This window comes from Tachysurus vachellii, chromosome 24 (genome assembly GCF_030014155.1).
Source record: "Tachysurus vachellii isolate PV-2020 chromosome 24, HZAU_Pvac_v1, whole genome shotgun sequence".
Classification (NCBI taxonomy): Eukaryota; Metazoa; Chordata; class Actinopteri; order Siluriformes; family Bagridae; genus Tachysurus; species Tachysurus vachellii.
Genome location: NC_083483.1, coordinates 5,990,786 through 6,011,118, shown reverse-complemented (window position 1 = coordinate 6,011,118; position 20,333 = coordinate 5,990,786). Strand labels below are relative to the sequence as shown.

The following is a 20,333-nucleotide window of genomic DNA, read 5'->3' as shown; positions in this document are numbered from 1 at the left end:
TTCATGAATTTGCTTATGCACACTTTACAAAGTGCCTTAGCACACAAGTCGAGTGAAACAGAGATGTTTAGCAGACAAAATGGCAAAATTGTTATATAAAAAAAACCAGAATGGAGGCCAAAATGACAGGGGGGAAGATGTTAAATCAAAACCACACTCATTGTGGCTTGGTGAAAGCAGTTAAACTTTATTTCACTCGAGCCTTTATTACAGGTCATGCTTTCACACTTTTACAACATAACAACATCAGCAAGAAGACATGCCACTGAAGGAAACTATATTAATGAAAAGAAATCAAGGCTCATTCTTCACACCATGTAATGAAGACTGTGCCAAAGAAAGGTGAATCATTTGAAACAAAAGCTCACTCGCCTGTATGCCGATTCAACTGTCAGAATTATAGACTTCTTTGTAGTAAAAAGCTGCTAAACAGCATGATTTAAAAGTATTGATTAAAAATCTCTTATCAAAAATAGTGTCTTTACAAAGTGACACAGAATCAACTAAGTATAGTGATTATGTTAAGTATAAAAATCGTGGCTGTCCCTTTAACTCAGAAGCGATTTAGTTTTTAGCTAGTCTGAAAAAGCAGAGCACGACACACATCACTCCACACACAGGTGCTCTTCAGAACGGTGTAGCTTTGTAGTAGTCTTCAGGTGACACCATCTTCACCCCTCCGAAGTAGTCCAACACCCAAACCTGGCTTATTTCCATTTTAGCAAAGAACCAGTTATGGTCAACGGGCCAGTCGATCATTTCAGGATGCCTGCTGAACAGCGCCTTCTTTGCAAAGTCAGCTTCTGTATCATTCACCTAAAATCAACACAGAAGAATGGAAAATTTATTCACAGATCTTATCACTATGTCATGAAGGCCAGATGTCAACCCCACCGAGATGCTGAGATCTTTAAATGAGCTTTGCATAAACAGATGCCCTCAAACATGAATGAATCAGTCCCTCCTGGATTACACGAACTTACGATCACAGAAATGAACACAAAATCAAACTCTGTGATATGAATTGGGGACATGGAAGCCTTTATTATCGCCACATACAGATTACAGCACAGTGGTATACATTTCTTCGTATATCCAAACTGAGGAGGTTGGAGTAAGAGCGCAGGGGCAGCTATGATACAGCGTCCCTGGAGTAAAGAGGGTTAAGGGACTTGCTGAACCGCGATCAACCACTTGAGCCAAAACTGCCTAAATTCAGCGGAGCTTGCAATTTTTCATTAAATAACTGCAGATTTGGCCCAAGACGTGTGGCATCATCAGAACATGCATTCAGTCAAAGCCCACTTCCATTCACATGTGTTGAGCATCAGTACAGCTCTAATAGAAAGTAATTACATGTGTCTTCACTGGTAGGAGTTTAAAAAGCAGAATCATTTGTTTGCAATTTCACCAACTGAAGCATTGAATTTACTTCAGGTTATTGCTGCTAAAGGTGAATTATCGGGTATACTTATTTTTTCCCCCCATCTTTTTCTGAAGGTTGGTTTATATTTGGAAAATAAAAAAATAAATACTACACACTGAAATCTGTTGGGGATTTTTGTCACCTCAAGATATTTATTTATTCATTTTTTTTGTTCATAGAATTTGGTATTTGGTTATTTGAGCCCTTGATAAATTAAAAAACACAAAATTGAGGGAGGATGTTCTTTCTTTTTCTCTTCACTCTATATTGTAAACAACTTGCCTATAAAAAGCCCAGTTAAAAAGGTCAAGGAAGATAAACTTCAGTCACATTGAAGTGAAGATACTGTTGCGCAAAACTAAACTGAAAGGGTAAAATGGTTTAATTTGTTTAATATATCAATATGAATACATCATTAAAAGATATTCTGAGGAAGTGTGCATTCTATTCTGTGATGCCTTAAAAATTCATCATTTTTGATTTCTTTATCACAGCCTGTTTAGGAAATGTAACATACTACAGCGTGAGCATCAGTTAAGACGTGTCACTATTCGACTCGTAGGTTGTTGGAATATAACATTACAGTCTCCCGTTTCTACTTGAAATGTATGTGTGGCTAAAAGACCTAGAAAAGAGAATAAAGTAAATTTGCATTGGAGAAAGTAAACCAAGTGATGATCCATTTCTCATTCCAACACCTTGTTCTCCCCACAAGGATGAGCCAAATCTTTATTTTAAATAAATGTACTTAGCCTGTGTCGCCTTGCTGTAAGCAACAAAATCTATAACAACTCCCCCAGTTATGTTTACATGATAGATAGTTAGTGTGATGTAGGTTTATACACTTCTACAAGGGGTTTAGTTGAACCAGGCATGTGCACTGGACATGGTTAATTGCTCCTTGTGCACTGAACAAGGAAAGCCCTGGGTCCTACACTACAGCAGACGCACACAGTCACACACCCATCATCACACAAACATCATCCATTTCAGTGTTACTGTTTCACGTCAGCCGCACCGCAGCTTGGTTTCCTGTTTATGCCTGAGTAAAAAAATCCTGATGCTCTCTGTTAGATTTTTCTACATTTTGCTTCAGCTTCCAATCGTCTGTGAAGGTAAAGGTGAACACATGGTCCCTCTGTGACATATGAAGCCACCAGCCACATCCAGTTATTTGCCCTCTTCCACATTTATGAGCTCACAGATGTCTGTGATTGGCTAGTTTAGTTTTGTTTGAGTGTGCCATCCCTCCCATCCACGCCCTGTTTTATGAGGGTACAACATAACTGTCTCAGAAGTGCACGATATATGTAGCTAAAAGTTTATGCACACCAGACCATCACATTTGTGTGTGCTTTTTGAAGATGTCTGCTCTTTCTATTCCAGCTTTAGTCCCCTGTTATATGAACCTCCACTCTTCTGTGAAGGCATTAGACTTTGTATTGTGGCTGTTGGGATTTGTGTTCATTTAACCACAAGAGTGTTAATGACATTGGGTGAGGAAGTCTGGGTGCAGTCGGCATTACAGATCATTACAGCGTGTTCTGTGAGGTAGAGTTCTACAAGCCTACTACAAGAGCTAGGTTTTCTTTTTGCAGTCAAGCCCAAATGCAGGGAAATGGTGTATGTAAGAACTGCAAAAGTAAATAAAAACTTAAATATCTCCATAAACATTAATACATTATAATATAATATATGGGGGGGCACGGTGGCTTAGTGGTTAGCACGTTCGCCTCACACCTCCAGGGTCGGGGTTCGATTCCCGCCTCCACCTTGTGTGTGTGGAGTTTGCATGTTCTCCCCGTGCCTCGGGGGTTTCCTCCGGGTACTCCGGTTTCCTCCCCCGGTCCAAAGACATGCATGGTAGGTTGATTGGCATCTCTGGAAAATTGTCCCTAGTGTGTGATTGCGTGAGTGAGTGAATGAGTGTGTGTGTGTGTGTGTGCCCTGTGATGGGTTGGCACTCCGTCCAGGGTGTATCCTGCCTTGATGCCCGATGACGCCTGAGATAGGCACAGGCTCCCCGTGACCCGAGGTAGTTCGGATAAGCGGTAGAAAATGAATGAATGAATGAATGAATATAATATATGCGATAAATGCTTTTTTAATATTATTTTCAATTTAATAAGTTTGTAAGGAATTATTGTGACTTCAGATAGCATAGCCTAGTCCATCAGGGTGAAGCTTTGCCTAAATAATAAGGTTACGGTCAATGTTGCTTTCTAATTGTGCCTCTGTGTTGTGTTTTCTTACCTCCAGTACGGAGCCAGAGAGGATAACGCGAGCACACAGGGGGCTCTGGGGGTCGTAACCTTTGTGCTTACAGAAATGTGTCTGAGCGAGAGATACAGAGAGAGAGGCCTGTGGATTCACCTGTAAAATAAAAACATAAACACATAAACAGCTGTCAATCACAACCATGGTCAGGTTTTAGTTCACTGTCATTTGGTGATTATGCCAAAAACAAAAAAAAGTTACTTTCATTCACAGATGATTAATAAAGAGGGACATTTGATGTTAACTATAATTCATAAGTGTTACGCGACAAACACTTAAAATGACGATGTCTCGTGCTGCCAGCAGTCTCAGTTTTGGGAAGATAACAAAGATCACTAACATCCAGCGGGTTTGTCAAAAACTGCCAAGTCACAGCTACTGGCTGAATCACGTACTTGGATGACTGGACATTTTATGACTTGAATGTGTGCAGTTATTTTTGCTGAGTAAATATTCTCATATCCCTATTAGAGAAACTCATGGAAAAAAAAAAAATCAAGCACACCCAACTTTTCTGCGTTTTATTTATCAGGGACTAAATAACAATTAAAATAAATTCTACAGAAAAACAGATTTCAAGTTCAGTTAACAACTAAAAACACAATAGATTTCAATATTGAGTCTTTTTTTTTTTGAAAAGCAATCCAACATTCAGAACACACACCTCCTAAATCATTAAGAGATATCATTATATCAAGATATCAATATATCATTAGGAAAATAATTAGTCGGGTGTTAATAATGAATTGCACAAGGTTAACTAATCATCAAGAAATGTAACTACAGCAGAACTTTTGAGCGTTTTGTGGTCAGAAGATACATCATGTGACCTAGAGGTCTTTGCAAGCACATTAGTAAAAGTTTTGTTTCTCTGACAGCACAATCAGAAAAGGGTTGAACACTTATGGCATTTATGGAAGGTTGATTGAGAAACAGACCCTTCTCTCTCTCTAAGCAAAGTAGAAGCATGACTATGGATTGCAAACTTGCACCTGAACAAACTACAAGTTATGAAACATTATCCTTTGGCCTGATGAGACCAAGGTGAAGACGCCTGGTCATCATGTGGTAGCTCAAGCGGTTAAGGTACCGGGATGTATAATGGCTGACCCTGTGCTCTGACCCCAACCTCCAAAGCTGGTATATGTAAAATTAAATTAAAGTCAGTCACGTAACAAAAACACAATAACCCACTGACCTCACCAAATGGTTGCGTTTCCAGGTTTGTCGCAAGGTTGTGAGTTCAATCCCAGGTCTACTAAGTCACCACTGTTGAAGTCCTTAAATTGCTCAGTTGTATAAACATAATGTAATGAAAGTCACTCTGGATATAAGGAGTGGCTGTTAATGTAATATATCTGTTGTTGTGTCCAGTTCCCTTTTGAGTCTGGTTTCTCTTAGTGTTTCTTCCTTATTTGATCTCAGTGACCATTTCCTTGCCTCGTTCACCTCTGCATTTCTTATTAAAAATTAAAATTTACACCTGGATTTTATTGTGACACTCTATTATTATTGCTGTACAAATAAATAGCTTTTAAGTTGAAGCTTTGAGAAGTCCTGAACCCTGAGGTCCTGTATCTGAATGTCTAATAAGCTTTAGCTGAAGTCTCCAGGTGTTTTCTCACCTGCAGGTCCTGCACAGAGATCTCCATGTGTGTGAGATACATGTAGGGGATCCCGGTGCCGTGACCCAGCTGTCCGTCGCTAATGGAGAAGGTGTTGGAGAACGGCTGTGCTTTCACGGGCTCGTGACTGGAGATGGTGGCCATGGAGGTCCAGTCGCACTGGTTAACGACGAACCGCGCCATTCGTGCTACTTCTTCATGTGGAGGGATTTTCACCTGATTCGTCGATACGGCCATAAAGGCCAAAGATATCATTAACAGCATCACTGCGGTCATATTCAAGTCGTTCTAGTCATGTCAACAAACTGCAGTGTTTTGTACAGAGTGGTCATATGACCACTAATGCGGACACGTGACTTTAAATCCAACGTGTTCGCGGTGCAGTAGAGCGCATGCGCGAATACACTGCCTTATAAATAGTGTGAGTAATAGAACGGATCGATAGTTCATCAATAGTTTTAGTATCGCGGAAATGGGATTAATGGAAGGTTTATCTTATCTTATACACTAAACTTTACTCACAGTTGTTCTGCCACCAATCCATATTGAGATTGATCAGATATAACTATTTCTAGTTGTAGAAATACATTTCAGTGCATGTCATGACATCCATTCTATACAACTAACATTTTAAAGCAACTATTATAGATAGATACATAGATAGATAGATAGATAGATAGATAGATAGATAGATAGACAGACAGACAGACATAGAGATAGATAGACAGACAGGCAGACAGGCAGACAGATAGATAGATAGATAGATAGATAGATAGATAGATAGACAGACAGACAAGTAGACGCAGGCAGATAGTTAGATAGATAGATAGGCAGACAGACAGACATAGAGATAGATAGACAGACAGGCAGACAGATAGATAGATAGATAGATAGATAGATAGATAGACAGACAGACAAGTAGACGCAGGCAGATAGATAGGCAGACAGACAAGCAGACGCAGGCAGACAGATAGATAGATAGATAGATAGGCAGACAGACAAGCAGATGCAGGCAGACAGATAGATAGAGACATAGCGATAGATAGACAGACAGGCTGACAGATAGATAGATAGATAGATAGATAGATAGATAGATAGATAGATAGATAGATAGATAGATAGGCAGACAGACAAGCAGATGCAGGCAGATAGATAGATAGATAGATAGATAGATAGATAGGCAGACAGACAAGCAGATGCAGGCAGACAGATAGATAGATAGATAGATAGATAGATAGATAGATAGATAGATAGATAGATAGGCAGACAGACAAGCAGACGCAGGCAGACAGATAGATAGATAGATAGATAGATAGATAGATAGATAGATAGATAGATAGATAGATAGATAGATAGATAGATAGGCAGACAGACAAGCAGACGCAGGCAGACAGATAGATAGATAGATAGATAGATAGATAGATAGATAGATAGATAGATAGATAGATAGATAGATAGGCAGACAGACAAGCAGACCCAGGCAGACAGATAGATAGATAGATAGATAGATAGATAGATAGATAGATAGATAGATAGACAGACAAGCAGACGCAGGCAGACAGATAGATAGATAGATAGATAGATAGATAGATAGATAGATAGATAGATAGGCAGACAGACAAGCAGATGCAGGCAGACAGATAGATAGAGACATAGCAATAGATAGACAGACAGGCTGACAGATAGATAGATAGATAGATAGATAGATACCCCTCTGAAAGTATTGGAAGAGCAATGCAAATTATTTAGTTTTTGTTATTCACAAAAGTCATGTATAAGAACAGGTAGTTTTAAAGTAAATTAAAGTCAGTGGTAAAATTAAATTAAAGTCAGTCACGTGACAAAAACACAATAACGCACTGACCTCACCAAATGGTTGTGGTTCCAGGTTTGTACCACAGCTTCTTTCAGGTGTTATTTGTTTTGAAGGGTTTCTCTATTCATTCTTGTCTTCTGGGGGTGAAATACTGTCTTAAACTTATTCCATGGTCAATGAATTTGTTTGTAGTGTTGGCAGTGAGAATTAGGTCACTGTCTTGCTGCATGAGATGGTGTTCATTGCCACAACAACAAAAAAAAGACACCAAAATATCACCAATATGTGCATCATCCACAAAGGATTGACAATTGTATTGAACGTCTATGTAGGTTGTAGTTTTAAAATTTTCCTCCACTGGAACAAAGAGGCCTAAATCTGTTCCAGCATTACAATGACCTTCTGAGCACCTTTGGGATACACTCACTTGTCTGGCCTCACTAATGCTCTTGTACATAAATGGGCAAATATCCACAACCTTTTAGCCATGTAACATATAGATTTTATGATTTGTCCTTCTTTTTTTACAGCACATCAATAAAATGTGATTTTATTTTATGTGAAGAATCTTGTCTGTTATTCATTGACCTACTTCATGAAAAAACATGACATTAAATAATGTGTAAGTATAAAATAAAAAAACTTCAGGTAGAGAAAAATGTTTAGGTATAAAATGCTTGACAGACCACCGGTTCAGTCACCTGCAGTACAGAGTCTGGTTGTATCTTAATTGTGACTGTTACCTGATTGGTTGATGTGCTGTAGACCAGGTGAAGCTTGTTACATGACTGATATATAAGCAGGTCAACGCTGGTTCTTTTTGTTGATACAAGCTTGGTTTATTGGGGGTGTTAAAACAGTAAGTGGCTTTAAACTGATTTTAATCTATATTTATATATGTGAGTGTGCTACATGCACACAAATATTATATATAAATATAACCTATATATATTATTTATTTATTTTTTTCTTCAGAATTAAACCTCTCTCTTTCTCTGTGGGTCTCTGTCTGTCTCTGTCTCTGTCTCTCTGTGGGTCATATGGGGTTTTTCTCCCCCCAGTATAGTTGTACTTTTTAATTATAGGTTTTTTGTTTTTTAAATTGGAGTTGGTTAAATTTGTCACTGCAACAGTTTGGTAAGTTTTTGCACGTGTCTTTCTTTAAAAATAGTTTATTAATTCACTCAGCAGCTCAACGCATCATGTCTGGTCGTGGAAAGAAGGTTGTAGCTGCTGCTAAGTCCAAGCCCTCTGTGTCCCGCTCCACACGTGCTGGGCTTCAGTTTCCGGTTGGCCGCATCGCACGTCTCCTGAAGAAGGGCAACTACGCGCACAGGGTCGGTGCCGGTGCTGCTGTTTACCTCACTGCTGTTCTGGAGTATCTGTCTGCGGAGGTACTGGAACTAGCCGGAAACGCCAGCAGAGATAACAAGAAGATGCGCATCGCTCCACGCCACATTCAGCTGGCTGTGAGGAACGACGAGGAGCTGAACACACTGCTGGGTGGCGTCACCATCAGTGAAGGAGGTGTGCTGCCCAACATCCAGGCCCAGCTCCTGCCCAAGAAGACCAAGGCACCCCGAGAGGCCAACACCAGCAAGGACGTTCAGTCCCAGGAATTTTAAAGACTTCACAAATATGTGCACTTGTGATTTATTAATGTTTTTAAATCAATAAATTTGATGTATTAATTTATCTTGTCCTGTTCAAACTCATGTCACATCCAAAGGTGTCGTCACAGGTTCCAATCCCTAGTCCTGGGTTGACCACCAGTCCAGGGGGTGTTTTTTTTTTTTTTTTTTTTTTTTGTGAAAGTGGTTTCTTTCCTTAAGCAATCTGACTCCATGACTGAGTGCTGCTGGGTGCAGAGACTGTGCTGGTTAGGAAGCTTAGACATAGGCATGTGATTGTCAGGTTTGAAAGTCAGGACCCAAAAGCAGGTTCATGGGGTGGAGTGTCTTTAGCTTGCTCATTTGAATTCTATACATTCCTGTAAAGTTGCATTGCATTATTGTTTAAGTGCTATATGAATTGACTTGAAGCCATTTGAGATTTATATCCTTCTTTTAAAGACAAGGTGAAAACTTCCAAACTGAATATTCAGGATTAAGGGTTTTTAAGTTTATCACACTATCTGCTAGGGTTGGTGTTGCAATATTTCAGTCCAACCAAAATAACCCCAGGTTCCTAATTGACATAAACCTGCAGCACGCTGGCCAATGCTCTAAATTTATAGTTTCACTTCATTTCCATTGCACCTGTGACATTTTATGGGGTTTCTTCAGAACTGGGGTGTGGCCTACTTTTGCTTTTTTCATCATTAAAAAGTCAGACAAATTAGGGCATAGTTTATTTGACTTTGTCATACTTTTTAAACCCCTGATGATGCAACATGTGACAGATTAACATGTTTTGGTGTATGAACAGAAAGCCTGTGGCTTTTGTATAAACCCAAAAACTCGGGGATTTTCCTGGTGTTGCTCGGTAAGAAGAAATTCCTCACCCCATCCATGAATCTGTGTAGTGACCTGGTCTATATATCTGGATTTCTGCATAGAGGTGAATCTGTACATAAACAGTTTCTCTTACACTACCTTTTGTTTACAGAAACGTTTCAGCATTTCATTCTGAATAAGTGCTAGAAAGCACCAGGGCAACTAGAGTATTTATTAACCAGGCCAATTTGGAATAAAACCTGCATCAGTGCTGAGGAAAAGGCCACACTGTGTTTATATACCATAGAAATATAAAACATATGTATGTAGATGTTCAGATAATATATTGTATTATTTGTTCAGAAGGCAAACACTACAGCAGGAACCAGTCCAAGCCAAGATCGGGTAACACAATACATCTTTAATCCATAAAACTATTACTTTACACAGTGCAATAACAGATGATTTGATCAGTAAATTCCACATCATCCAAGAGCACAGCCATATCAAAGACTGTGAAAGATGCAGATTTTATTTCCTGAAACATTTTATTTTGAACATTGTACAAAAAAAAAAAACAGTGTCATAAACCATTAAAGAATGACTGTTTCTACTATTTTTAATAGATGAACAGTGTAGAACCATCAAACACCGTCTGACTTTATTCAGCTTTTATTATTGAAAGCATTGTTCAGGAATACGCCGATGCTGAGCATTTACTGCTTCAAAACAAAGCACATTGCACAGATTTTATATCCACATGTTTCTGAGCCTTAGGTCTTATGCTTACCCTTAGTCCTGAGCTAACCTTTCACATAGCTGGTCATGATGGTCAGATTATAACTGCTTGGCAGTCAGTTGAACCACACAGACACGGTACCTCATGCTCAGGATCACTTCCTTTTTTATAGAAATAATTCCAGGTCAGCTCAGTCCCTGCTGTGATTGACCTGTAAAACAAAAACAAGGTCACGTTCCTGGCTATCATGCAGGTAAAATGAATGATCTGAATATGCACAGCTTTGCTCATCTATCTATAGTAATAGCCATCTGTATATGATGTTCATAGTATATACATTTGTCTGTATATTATGTTCATAGTACATATATATTCGTCTGTATATTATGTTCACAGTACATACACATCTGTAAAGTACTCCTATATTACCATTTTATTTAATTTATTTAACTCATGTAAACACTGTATATCCTGCACTATTGCACTCTGCTTAGACCTAAACTGCATTTCGTTGCATTTGTACTTGTACATGTGTAATGACAATAAAGTTGAATCTAATCTAATCTAAGGTATCTTAATAATACAACACTGAATGAGGACAGAAAAACTAACAAGCAGCGCTTCACTGTTGCAGCCACTTGCATTTAGTTTGATTGCGGTGCTCCTGAGAAACTTACTGGCTTGTAAAGAAAGCAATTACTGGGAAATTGGGATCGTGGGTATCGACAAAGACGTTCTGGACAAACAGGTTGGGATTGCAGCTGTGCTGTGATGTCAAACATAAAAATAATGTTAGAACAACACAAACACCTGTCCGTTTAAACTGATAGTGTAATGGTGTTTTCCAAAGCTATACTTACATTAATAAACCTTCCCACATTTCCTTCTTTTGAACCATCAAGATAATACGTCCTTTCCTGAAAGTCGGGTTTGCCTACTTTACGCACCATCTGATCTCGATGTACTATACCGCCGTTTTTCTTGTCATCCAACCGAAGTCTCTTCCTCACGCCTTCTTTGTTACGTTGCTCTTTGATTTCTACACATATAAATATTCAGAAACATAAAATGACTCGATTTATGAATGAACCTTTTATCATTCTTTATGAACGAACAGAAGGGACACAAGTATTACCTGTGTGATTGGGATTAGGTGATGAACAGCTGTTCATTTCCTCCTGGTCGACCTGAAAAATCAAAGAGATATTTGATTTAGAATAAGAATAATTTTTTTATATAGCTACATGGTCCATGTACGTTATATATGGTCCTTACCCTGAATTTTATGAAACTCTTATTATTATGGCCTTCCAGAGAAAGTAAGAAACCGAAGAAAATGTTAAAAATATAAATAAATAACAATTTTTTTTTTTTTTTTTTAAAGACATGCTATACGATAGAATATTCATCACTGGCTCATTGCCTCACAGCAACAATTCACAAACAGGAAGAAACAATCAGATAATACAGTGCTATTAGTTTTTTTTTTCCACTGTCAGTCAAGCCACATAAAAATACAGAGGCAACATCATCATAATTCTTGTAGATACGCACTTAAAACACTGCTGGTTCAACCAATGTTTAATCCAAAATTCAAATTCCAGTCATGTTTTAATATGAAAAGCATGAGACATGGTAGCTAACCGTGTGCTCCGGCTGTTCTCTCCCATCGTGCGGTGTAGAGGGCTGGTCTGCAGACCTCTGAATCACAGGAACGTAAAGTGCTGGAGAAGTATCCAGTGTCTCAGTAGTCAATGTTCCTGTTTTCTTCTGCCCTGAGGGAAGCGTCCACTCCTCCACCACTTCCACCTCATCATCCGACAGCTGCTCCTCCTTCTGGGCTTTAGGGAGAAAGGGTTCCTCTAAGTTCTTCCCTAGTCGGAGGACAACACCTAGGATATAAAATACGATAATGTTTGTTATCCAATATTCAAATTTCATACATGGAAAAAGCACACGCACACGAACGGACGTCTTAAAGCGACACGTATGTAACCATTTAAGGCAGTGTTACTCATTGCGCGGCTCGTGAGCCTCCTGCGGCTCGCCAAGCTTTAATATGCGGCTCGCATGGCAGTAAATAATATGATGATATGATCATGTGGTTAAAATTTATTTTTCATTTAAATAACATTAAAAACAATCAGGGAAGCATAGAAAAACGAATGTGTTCTATTACAAATAATAATATATATTTATATATATTATTTGACTCGTCACTGACTCTCTGCGTTCTGCGCAATAGCCAGTTTTTGGCGGCCTGCCAGAAGCTAGTTTGTGTTTCATGCTAGTTAACAACTTGTGTTTACTGTACACACGGACTAAAAAATGGATCGATTTCTTATCAAACAATCCCGCGCACAAAATGAACAGCAACAAAGCAATGTGACAGTGACAAAAGAGGTAACTGATGGGGAGCATGGCATCATCCGCAACTCGAGAGGAAGACGGAGACGGAGGTTGTGGAGAGTCCGCGCCTGCTAAAAAGAGGAAAGGTGCGAGTCATACAAGATGAGCATAGAGAATTTCAAGAAAAGTGGACAGATGAATTTTTATTTGTCCTTCACGGATCGAACCCTTGACAGGTGCATAATAAAGAATGATTTTTAAGTAATTATTGTATTGCAATATTGTACATTGTATTTAAGCAGATAAGCTATTTAAGACTGAATAACTTGGCATACTTTGCGGTGAAAGTGGCTCTCCTATTGACTTTGTCCTATCAGTGTGGCTCGCATGAAAAAAATAGTGAAGACCACTGATTTAAGGACATCGTACTGTAGTTACCTGCGTAGGTACAGATGAAGGTGCCTGTGTCGAGGTCGTCACAGCAACGCACGCCCCATCCTTTGTCACTGGTGCGAAACACCTGCAAGCGGACACGGAGTCCATGCTGGACCACACGATTCTGACAGATGCTTTTTTGACACCCGCACCACGGACCACATTCGTACAGCCTGTGAAGACAGGATTAAGAACGGATTACAGAATGTAATGCGACCATTTAAATCAGGGTTTTTTTTTTTTTTTTTGGGATTGGGGTGACAGACACCAATCAGGACTATACAAAATATACAGCATGAATAGCGCATCTGGGGTAGTGGTGAAAACTTAGTTTGGGGATTGGCTTGATCAGATCCCGCTTATATTACTTAAACACTTTTATTTTATCTCACAGCCAGACAGGTCTTCTTAAAGATATAGTCAGTTGGAGAACAGACAAATACAGACCCTCTCTTCCAGGTTTCCTCCCAATGGTACAAAAGGAGAAGGACTCAAGAGGCCACAGTGTTTCATCGCTGAAACATCTACTTAAAGTCATATAACTCCTCTGCCATAGACAACGTTGTACAACGCTGTGCTCCTATATAATCTTGCTCCTTTTTTCTACACTCTTTGAATGTTGTACGTATCTTTCTTAAATATTCAGTGTGTTTTGTGTAGTTCTGTATCTCCTATGTTGCTGTAACAATATTTACCTCACTGGACCAGTAAAGTCAAGGGCAGCGTTTTATTGCCAATATCACGTCAGTTCTTCCGTCCACTTCTGTCACTATACACAGAGATATTACTACAGCTATCTCGTTCTTTACGGTAATATATCCATTTAATAAAATGTCATTCAGCCTGGGGATAGACTTAGGATCAGACCAGATCCTGGTTATAAAACTTAAGCACTTTTATGTTTAGGTTTTCTTTTAAAAGTATAGTAAGTTGGATAAAGCTGTTAAAATACAGCCTTTCCCTTCGTTGTTCCATCCTAAGCGATTCTCCTAAAATAAATTGTCCAAAAAGGTTAGCACTCAAGAGACCACCACGTCAAAGGAGGCGCCATATGTTAACTCCAATTGTGTCATTAGTCACAGGGTGATTAGAATAGCTGCTAATATTAGCAGCAACTGATCCAGCAGATGCACATAACAGGACTACTAACGTTAGCTGGCAAACTCAAACTCGATAAACATATTGTAAACACTTTGTGTTGTATTTTATCATCTCTAGTTTACATCACAGCAGCACAGTGTTGTTTAATGGGTGGCTAAATAAAGGAGTCTACGTGAAGAGCAGAGCAGCTTGGCGCCAAAGCATCTGACTGTCTTTAGATGATTTGAAAATACATGAACAAAGAATAAAGCAGAAGTGCAATCTGCTGATAAGGTCTTTGGAAACCTTTTCACAGATTCTGTGTCAAAGATTGCGACTGGAAATGTACGTTTTATGTAATGCTCATACCTGCGCGTTGAGGTTATAAAACCACGTACGGAAAATGCTCGTCTTGTAAATACTAATGACAGTAAATATCACTTCCTCTTCGGTACCTAGTACAGTGTGACAAAGCTCTGTTTGGTATAATGAATGAATGGAATGAATTGTATTGTCATCTAATTATAGTGATTTCTGTTTAGTCTATTTTTTTGATGATTAAACATCAGTGTGTTATGTGTAAGCCTTAGTTCTCTAGTTAGTGGTTGTGCTTTTGTCTGAAGTGTCACCTCAGGTCACAGTAAACTACGATAAATAAGTAGGCAAAGTTCGCTTTCTAAAAGATCAACTGTTCCTATTCTTACCCAGTGGCCACAGGCTCATTTAGCCGATGGTGTCTGTAAAGCTCGTCTGGCTTTGCTCCAGTGTTTAGAGACAGCTGAAGACATAAACAGCTGGAACTGTCTGCGCATCCGTCCGTGCAGTCACAGCAGGTCAGGAAATATGGCGCCTTGCTTAAGAAGCAGCCGTGAGGCCAGCGATCCTTACGATAACGAAACTCTTTTGGTCGTACACCATCCAAGTCATTACACAGAGTGACCGGAACAGCTTCCATCCCACGGCTTATATCCCGCTCAAAAATACTGGTTGTTGGATGAGGAGAAGCGGGGGCGAGTGGCCTTGGCTGGGCCTGACGCTCTGGCAGGACAAATGGATTGAAGCTGAAATTGGTCTGCTGCAGGACCCCAAGGCTTTTAGTCTGCTGTAAGAACTGATACACATCATCCATGCAGCACAAGCTCCGCCCACACGGGGCTTTGTAGACCACATCTGAGTCCAAGTCCTCTTGTACGGACAACATGAGTGGTTTGGCACAGTGCCGCTGGAACCGGCAGATAAGAGGCACTCGCAAGGGGTTGTGGCCAAGAAAGTGGTCCGAGTGAGCTGGGAGGTGAGGGAGACAGGCTGGGCTGCAGTCGTGCTGTTGATAGGAAAGCTGGACAGGTGAAACAGGGGCCAACTGGTCATCAGAAAAAAGATTTGTCGGGGACAGCAGCATCATATAGTCATACGCGTCTAACCTCCCTGTTAACTTAGCATCGTTTCTGCCCGATGAAGACATCTGACTGTTATCAGACTCTGGGTTCCTTAAAAAAGTACACAAAAGAAGTATCTGGGTAAATTAAGGTGAAACTGTCTGGAAAAGCCAAAGACAACAAAACAGAATAATGTAAGACAAAAACCTTGATGCATCATCAAGCAAGGTGTCTTCTGGCACAGGAAGATCCTTCATTTTCAGTACAGTGCAATGCGAGTCTGATACAGACACTGTCAGTATGTCTGTAAAAAAAACATGGTAGTGCGGTCGGAGCTACGTTAGAATGCAGCCATGTTCATGTACCCACTTATTCAGAAAGACATTTAGACTAAGAATTACAATCTGAATTAGCAGAAGGTTGCAGTATAATGACTATCATTTCCTTTTAAACTATAAGCCTACGTTTCTTACATGTCAAAAATTCATTAATGTTTAGAGTGGATAATGTGGCAAACTTACAATAAAATTAGTACAGTTCCTTACTTACACGGTGTGTTCATCTTTAAAATGATACGTAATATAAAACATCAACAGTATTTAATTATAGCTAATCTCAGCAGTGTTAATTATGTAATCTAACTAAGGAAGCAAAATTTCTGACTATTATTTAGAAATAAAAAATAATTAATTGTCTAAATTACAGCAAACTCCAAAAATTACTGTCTCAGCAGTTACACCAAGATCTTCTCAGTGGACTTAGAAACTATGTACTTCTCTGCATGAATAGGGTGCGTGTTGCCTTAAAAACTATCCGAAGCTTCGTTAGTTAAAATCCTTTATCTAAAGTCTCCAACAAAGAGTTTGTTTCTCAAGACTAAGACAACAAAGAGGCTTGAGGAACTATATGAATTCACTTGGATAATACCTTCACCGATCAACACCTCCTCAAAGGAGTCATTCCTCAAAGCTGCAGTCAGCGACACCTCAGACTCCATAATAATATTCATGCCCTGGATGTAGCCTGAGCATAAACAGGGTAGGGGCACAAATTATAACAATGACAGGATGATACAGAAAGGTAATGACACTTACGAGTGCTTTCGCTGTAATGCTAGGGTGATAAATGCAATTATAATGATTTACAATGCATGCGTTCTTCATATCGTCGCTGTCGGGCGGAAACCTTGTATGTCCAAATTTTGTCAATTTCATATTTTTTCACATATCGATACTATTGGTCAGTCCCTACGTGGGTCTGTTATTTTTAATCAGAAAGTGAGTCAGGGAGTCAGACTGTAAGTAAGAGAGTCAGCCTGTGAGTCAGAGAGTCAGCCAGTGTGTCAGAGAGTCAGCCTGTAAGTCAGAGAGTCAGCCTGTAAGTCAGAGAGTCAGCCTGTAAGTCAGAGAGTCAGCCTGTAAGTCAGAGAGTCAGACTGTAAGTCAGAGAGTCAGACTGTGAGTCAGAGAGTCAGACTGTGAGTCAGAGAGTCAGCCTGTGAGTCAGAGAGTCAGCCTGTGAGTCAGAGAGTCAGCCTGTGAGTAAGAGAGTTCAGCCTGTGAGTAAGAGAGTCAGCCTGTGAGTAAGAGAGTCAGCCTGTGAGTAAGAGAGTCAGCCTGTAAGTCAGAGAGTCAGCCAGTGTGTCAGAGAGTCAGCCAGTGTGTCAGAGAGTCAGCCTGTAAGTCAGAGAGTCAGCCTGTGAGTAAGAGAGTCAACCAGTGTGTCAGAGAGTCAGCCTGTGAGTAAGAGAGTCAGCCTGTAAGTCAGAGAGTCAGCCTGTGAGTAAGAGTCAGACTGTGTGTCAGAGAGTTAGCCTGTGAGTCAGAGAGTCAGACTGTGAGTCAGAGAGTCAGACTGTGAGTCAGAGAGTGAGCCAGTGTGTCAGAGAGTCAGCCTGTAAGTCAGAGAGTCAGCCTGTAAGTCAGAGAGTCAGCCTGTAAGTCAGAGAGTCAGCCTGTAAGTCAGAGAGTCAGCCTGTAAGTCAGAGAGTCAGCCTGTAAGTCAGAGAGTCAGCCTGTAAGTCAGAGAGTCAGCCTGTAAGTCAGAGAGTCAGCCAGTGTGTCAGAGAGTCAGCCTGTAAGTCAGAGAGTCAGCCTGTAAGTCAGAGAGTCAGCCTGTGAATAAGAAAGTCAGCCTGTGAGTCAGTGTTTACCTTTATCCGAGGCAGTTTTACTTTTAATAGCTTCTCTTAAACACAGCAGGAAGTCCAACAGCTCTTCAAAAGCCAAGTCCACGTCCACTTGAGACCAAAAAAGCTTTGCTCTCTCTGTAAAGCAATTAAAGGCAACTTTTACCACAACTCTATAAAGCACTGTAAATGTACAGGAACACAAAACCTTTTAAAGACAAAAGGCAGACTGAATGAATAACAAAGACTTTACCAACAACCTGCAGCTCCATTCTGAAAGATTCAGTGCTGTCAGTGAAAACCCTGATCTTATAGCAACTTGCCTAAATATAAACATATAAAGAGCTAGTTTCTGTTTCAGCTACCAACAGTTAACCAGCACAAAGCAGTTAACCAGCACAAAGCAGTTAACCAGCACAAAACAGTTAACCAGCACAAAGCAGTTAACCAGCACAAAGCAGTTAACCAGCACAAAACAGTTAACCAGCACAAAGCAGTTAACCAGCACAAAGCAGTTAACCAGCACAAACTTTACACTGAAATGTAAATATAAACACCTGTGTTAGCTTATGCTAACTTTAAACGCTGCTACATAACAAAACAAATCAGTGTGGTGCCTTAAAAATACTATAAAATCAGTTCAAAACCGCAGCTGCTTGCTCTCTATCCAGTTAGAACGAATAAAAACAAAACGCTTTTATAAAATATCTCTCATTTTTGCAGCTAGCAGCACAATTTTAATCGGAAATCTCTCCCTCAATGCTACTCTTTTCATTTTGGTCCCAATGTGACGTCAGACCTGAGCAATCGACCACCGAGACAGCTACCGAGTACCGAGCAATGGATGCAGTCAACATGAGCTACATCTAAAAACAGAACTTTAACCTTGTTTCGTATGATATCTTTTGGTGGAAACTAAAGCAATTTGAATACTGTATAATAAATAAATAAATAAATACATACAATATAAGCATATGATGTTTTAAGTAAGTGAAATATTTTATTATTTTATGGACACCTGACCATCACACCCATGTGTGGTTCTTCCCCAAATAAATGTTCATACAAACCTGGAAGCCCACAAGTGTAGAAGATTGTTTTTTTACTCAACTGTTTTGTTTTTTATCTTCATACCTTTAGGCCCAAACATGTTACAGCATGACGGCGTCCCTGTCTTGTATCCCAATACGTGTACAGTATGTACGTGTATGCAATCTTTTTGTGCAGAAAAAAAGTAAATACCTAAAAACATAACCAAAGAATCTGCAACCACTTGGGAATACTAACACGTTACGTAAAGGAAGACGGAACCTTTCGTGCCAAACAAGATAGAAAGGAATACAATTTTGTTATTAAACCAAACAGCAAGACAAGTTTATTTGTTTGTGCTGTACACCAAAGACATGAGTTTGAGATGGAGATGAGATGAAAGTTTAGGATTTCAACTTTCATTTCTTGGTATTAACTGCTAGATCTGTTAAACATTATAAAACAGAACCTTTTGTATCAGACTTACTTTACCTACTTTATAAGCAAGCAAATGTATATGTCTTAGTGTAAACTAAAAGAAATGTGTTATTCCTGTTACATATCCCTTGACTGCACCCCGTGACATCAACAACCTGTTGGTTTCTAAACCTTTGATTTTTATTTTAATCTTAAATAAAAAAAAATAATAAATTAAGATTAAATCTATGAAGACAAAATAGCAAACAATTTTTAAAACATTTTAATGGAAATCCTTGCAGACTGTTTAGCTTTTTGATTTTCTGTGTTTGTGCATCTCCTAGGTCTCTGAAGTGTGAGGAGCGCTGAGGAAGACGAGTGATCCTCTCTTGTGGTTTCAAGACTGTAGCTACTAAAAAGAAAGAAAGAAAGAAAGAAAGAAAGAAAGCGACAAGGCATGCACAAATCTGTTCTAATGTTGTAGAAGGAAGAGGTTTCTGTCTGTTTCTTTTCATCATGTTTTAAAATAAAATTCTTTACACAAAACACAAATATTATTAATGATCAGTCCTTATTTGCCCTGTAGCTGCTCTTTAGAAGTCTTTTCTGTAAGGTCCAGACCGCTCACTGTGATGTGAACAGGGGAAAACTGTCCAGATGTAATGACTCTGTTTGTGTGTTTCGGTTTGTCTCATACAGACATCAGTGAGCTTGTTTGTGTCTCGTCTCTTCTTTACTCCATATGCATGAAGTCTAACAGGATGCATATGTTAATGAAGCTTTTACTCAGGAATAGAATAAAGACTGAGTAGTCCAAAGAAGTAAAATCTCAATATTTTGAAGTTGTATAGTTTTGAGGAGAGAGTATAAAAATAAGTATAATTAGAAAATATTTTATTGCTATTGAAACTACGGAAGTTCTATTAAAATAACTATAGTAATAATAGGATAATATTCAATTCATATTCTTTTGTTTTTTAACGTCTTTCAGTTCACGTGTTTGACCTGTCTGCGCATGTGCCCTCATGTTCTTTTACTTTCATACTGATTACACAGGAAACTGTGGCCACAAAGATGTGCGGTTTGCAACCTCCACTGGGGCACCTTTCTTTCACAGCAACTTGGTTTAAGAATGCAATATATTCTCAAGCCGTCTTGTGTGCAAAAGTGTGTTCCTAAAGTTTAACCTCCTTTCATCAAG

The 20,333-nt window shown here is 39.3% G+C and overlaps 3 protein-coding genes across 4 annotated transcripts; 1 reads left to right on the top strand and 2 right to left on the bottom strand.

Annotated features, from left to right (window-relative positions):
• Positions 1-167: 167 nt before the first annotated feature.
• On the bottom strand, positions 168-5,673 carry creg1 (cellular repressor of E1A-stimulated genes 1). The gene is made up of 3 exons (XM_060860822.1): positions 5,329-5,673; positions 3,680-3,799; positions 168-816 (listed from the first exon to the last, which is right to left on the bottom strand). Exons 1-3 carry the CDS (start codon positions 5,602-5,604, stop codon positions 628-630), a joined length of 585 nt encoding a protein of 194 aa, XP_060716805.1. The 5' UTR covers positions 5,605-5,673; the 3' UTR covers positions 168-627.
• Positions 5,674-8,315: 2,642 nt separating this feature from the next.
• Positions 8,316-8,839, top strand: LOC132839592 (late histone H2A.2.2). The gene has a single exon (XM_060860648.1). The coding sequence runs from the start codon at positions 8,347-8,349 to the stop codon at positions 8,767-8,769; it is 423 nt and encodes a 140-aa protein (XP_060716631.1). The 5' UTR covers positions 8,316-8,346; the 3' UTR covers positions 8,770-8,839.
• A 1,141-nt stretch (positions 8,840-9,980) lies between these two features.
• setdb2 (SET domain bifurcated histone lysine methyltransferase 2) lies at positions 9,981-18,479 on the bottom strand. 2 transcript variants are annotated; one of them, XM_060860698.1, is made up of 12 exons: positions 18,244-18,479; positions 17,940-18,009; positions 17,711-17,824; positions 16,486-16,581; positions 15,766-15,862; positions 14,887-15,669; positions 13,106-13,275; positions 11,963-12,210; positions 11,454-11,505; positions 11,179-11,357; positions 10,996-11,084; positions 9,981-10,529 (listed from the first exon to the last, which is right to left on the bottom strand). In XM_060860698.1, the coding sequence occupies exons 2-12, from the start codon at positions 17,956-17,958 to the stop codon at positions 10,412-10,414; spliced, it is 1,965 nt and encodes a 654-aa protein (XP_060716681.1). In that variant the 5' UTR covers positions 17,959-18,009; positions 18,244-18,479; the 3' UTR covers positions 9,981-10,411. The 2 variants fall into 2 exon arrangements, with proteins under 2 accessions (XP_060716681.1, XP_060716680.1); XM_060860697.1 differs by having other exon boundaries at positions 17,940-18,479.
• Positions 18,480-20,333: the final 1,854 nt, after the last annotated feature.

Excerpts from the sequence above, each read along its gene's own strand:
- creg1 (XM_060860822.1), bottom strand. The coding sequence starts at position 5,604 with ATGACCGCAGTGATGCTGTTAATGATATCTTTGGCCTTTATGGCCGTA. Across the intron at positions 3,800-5,328 it reads TCTCTGTGCAGGACCTGCAG|GTGAATCCACAGGCCTCTCT; the intron begins GTGAGAAAACAC and ends TTTATTTTACAG. Across the intron at positions 817-3,679 it reads TCTCTGGCTCCGTACTGGAG|GTGAATGATACAGAAGCTGA; the intron begins GTAAGAAAACAC and ends TGTTGATTTTAG.
- LOC132839592 (XM_060860648.1), top strand. The coding sequence starts at position 8,347 with ATGTCTGGTCGTGGAAAGAAGGTTGTAGCTGCTGCTAAGTCCAAGCCC.
- setdb2 (XM_060860697.1), bottom strand. Across the intron at positions 16,582-17,710 it reads TAAAACTGCCTCGGATAAAG|GCTACATCCAGGGCATGAAT; the intron begins GTAAACACTGAC and ends GTTTATGCTCAG. Across the intron at positions 10,530-10,995 it reads ATTGCTTTCTTTACAAGCCA|GTCAATCACAGCAGGGACTG; the intron begins GTAAGTTTCTCA and ends TTTGTTTTACAG.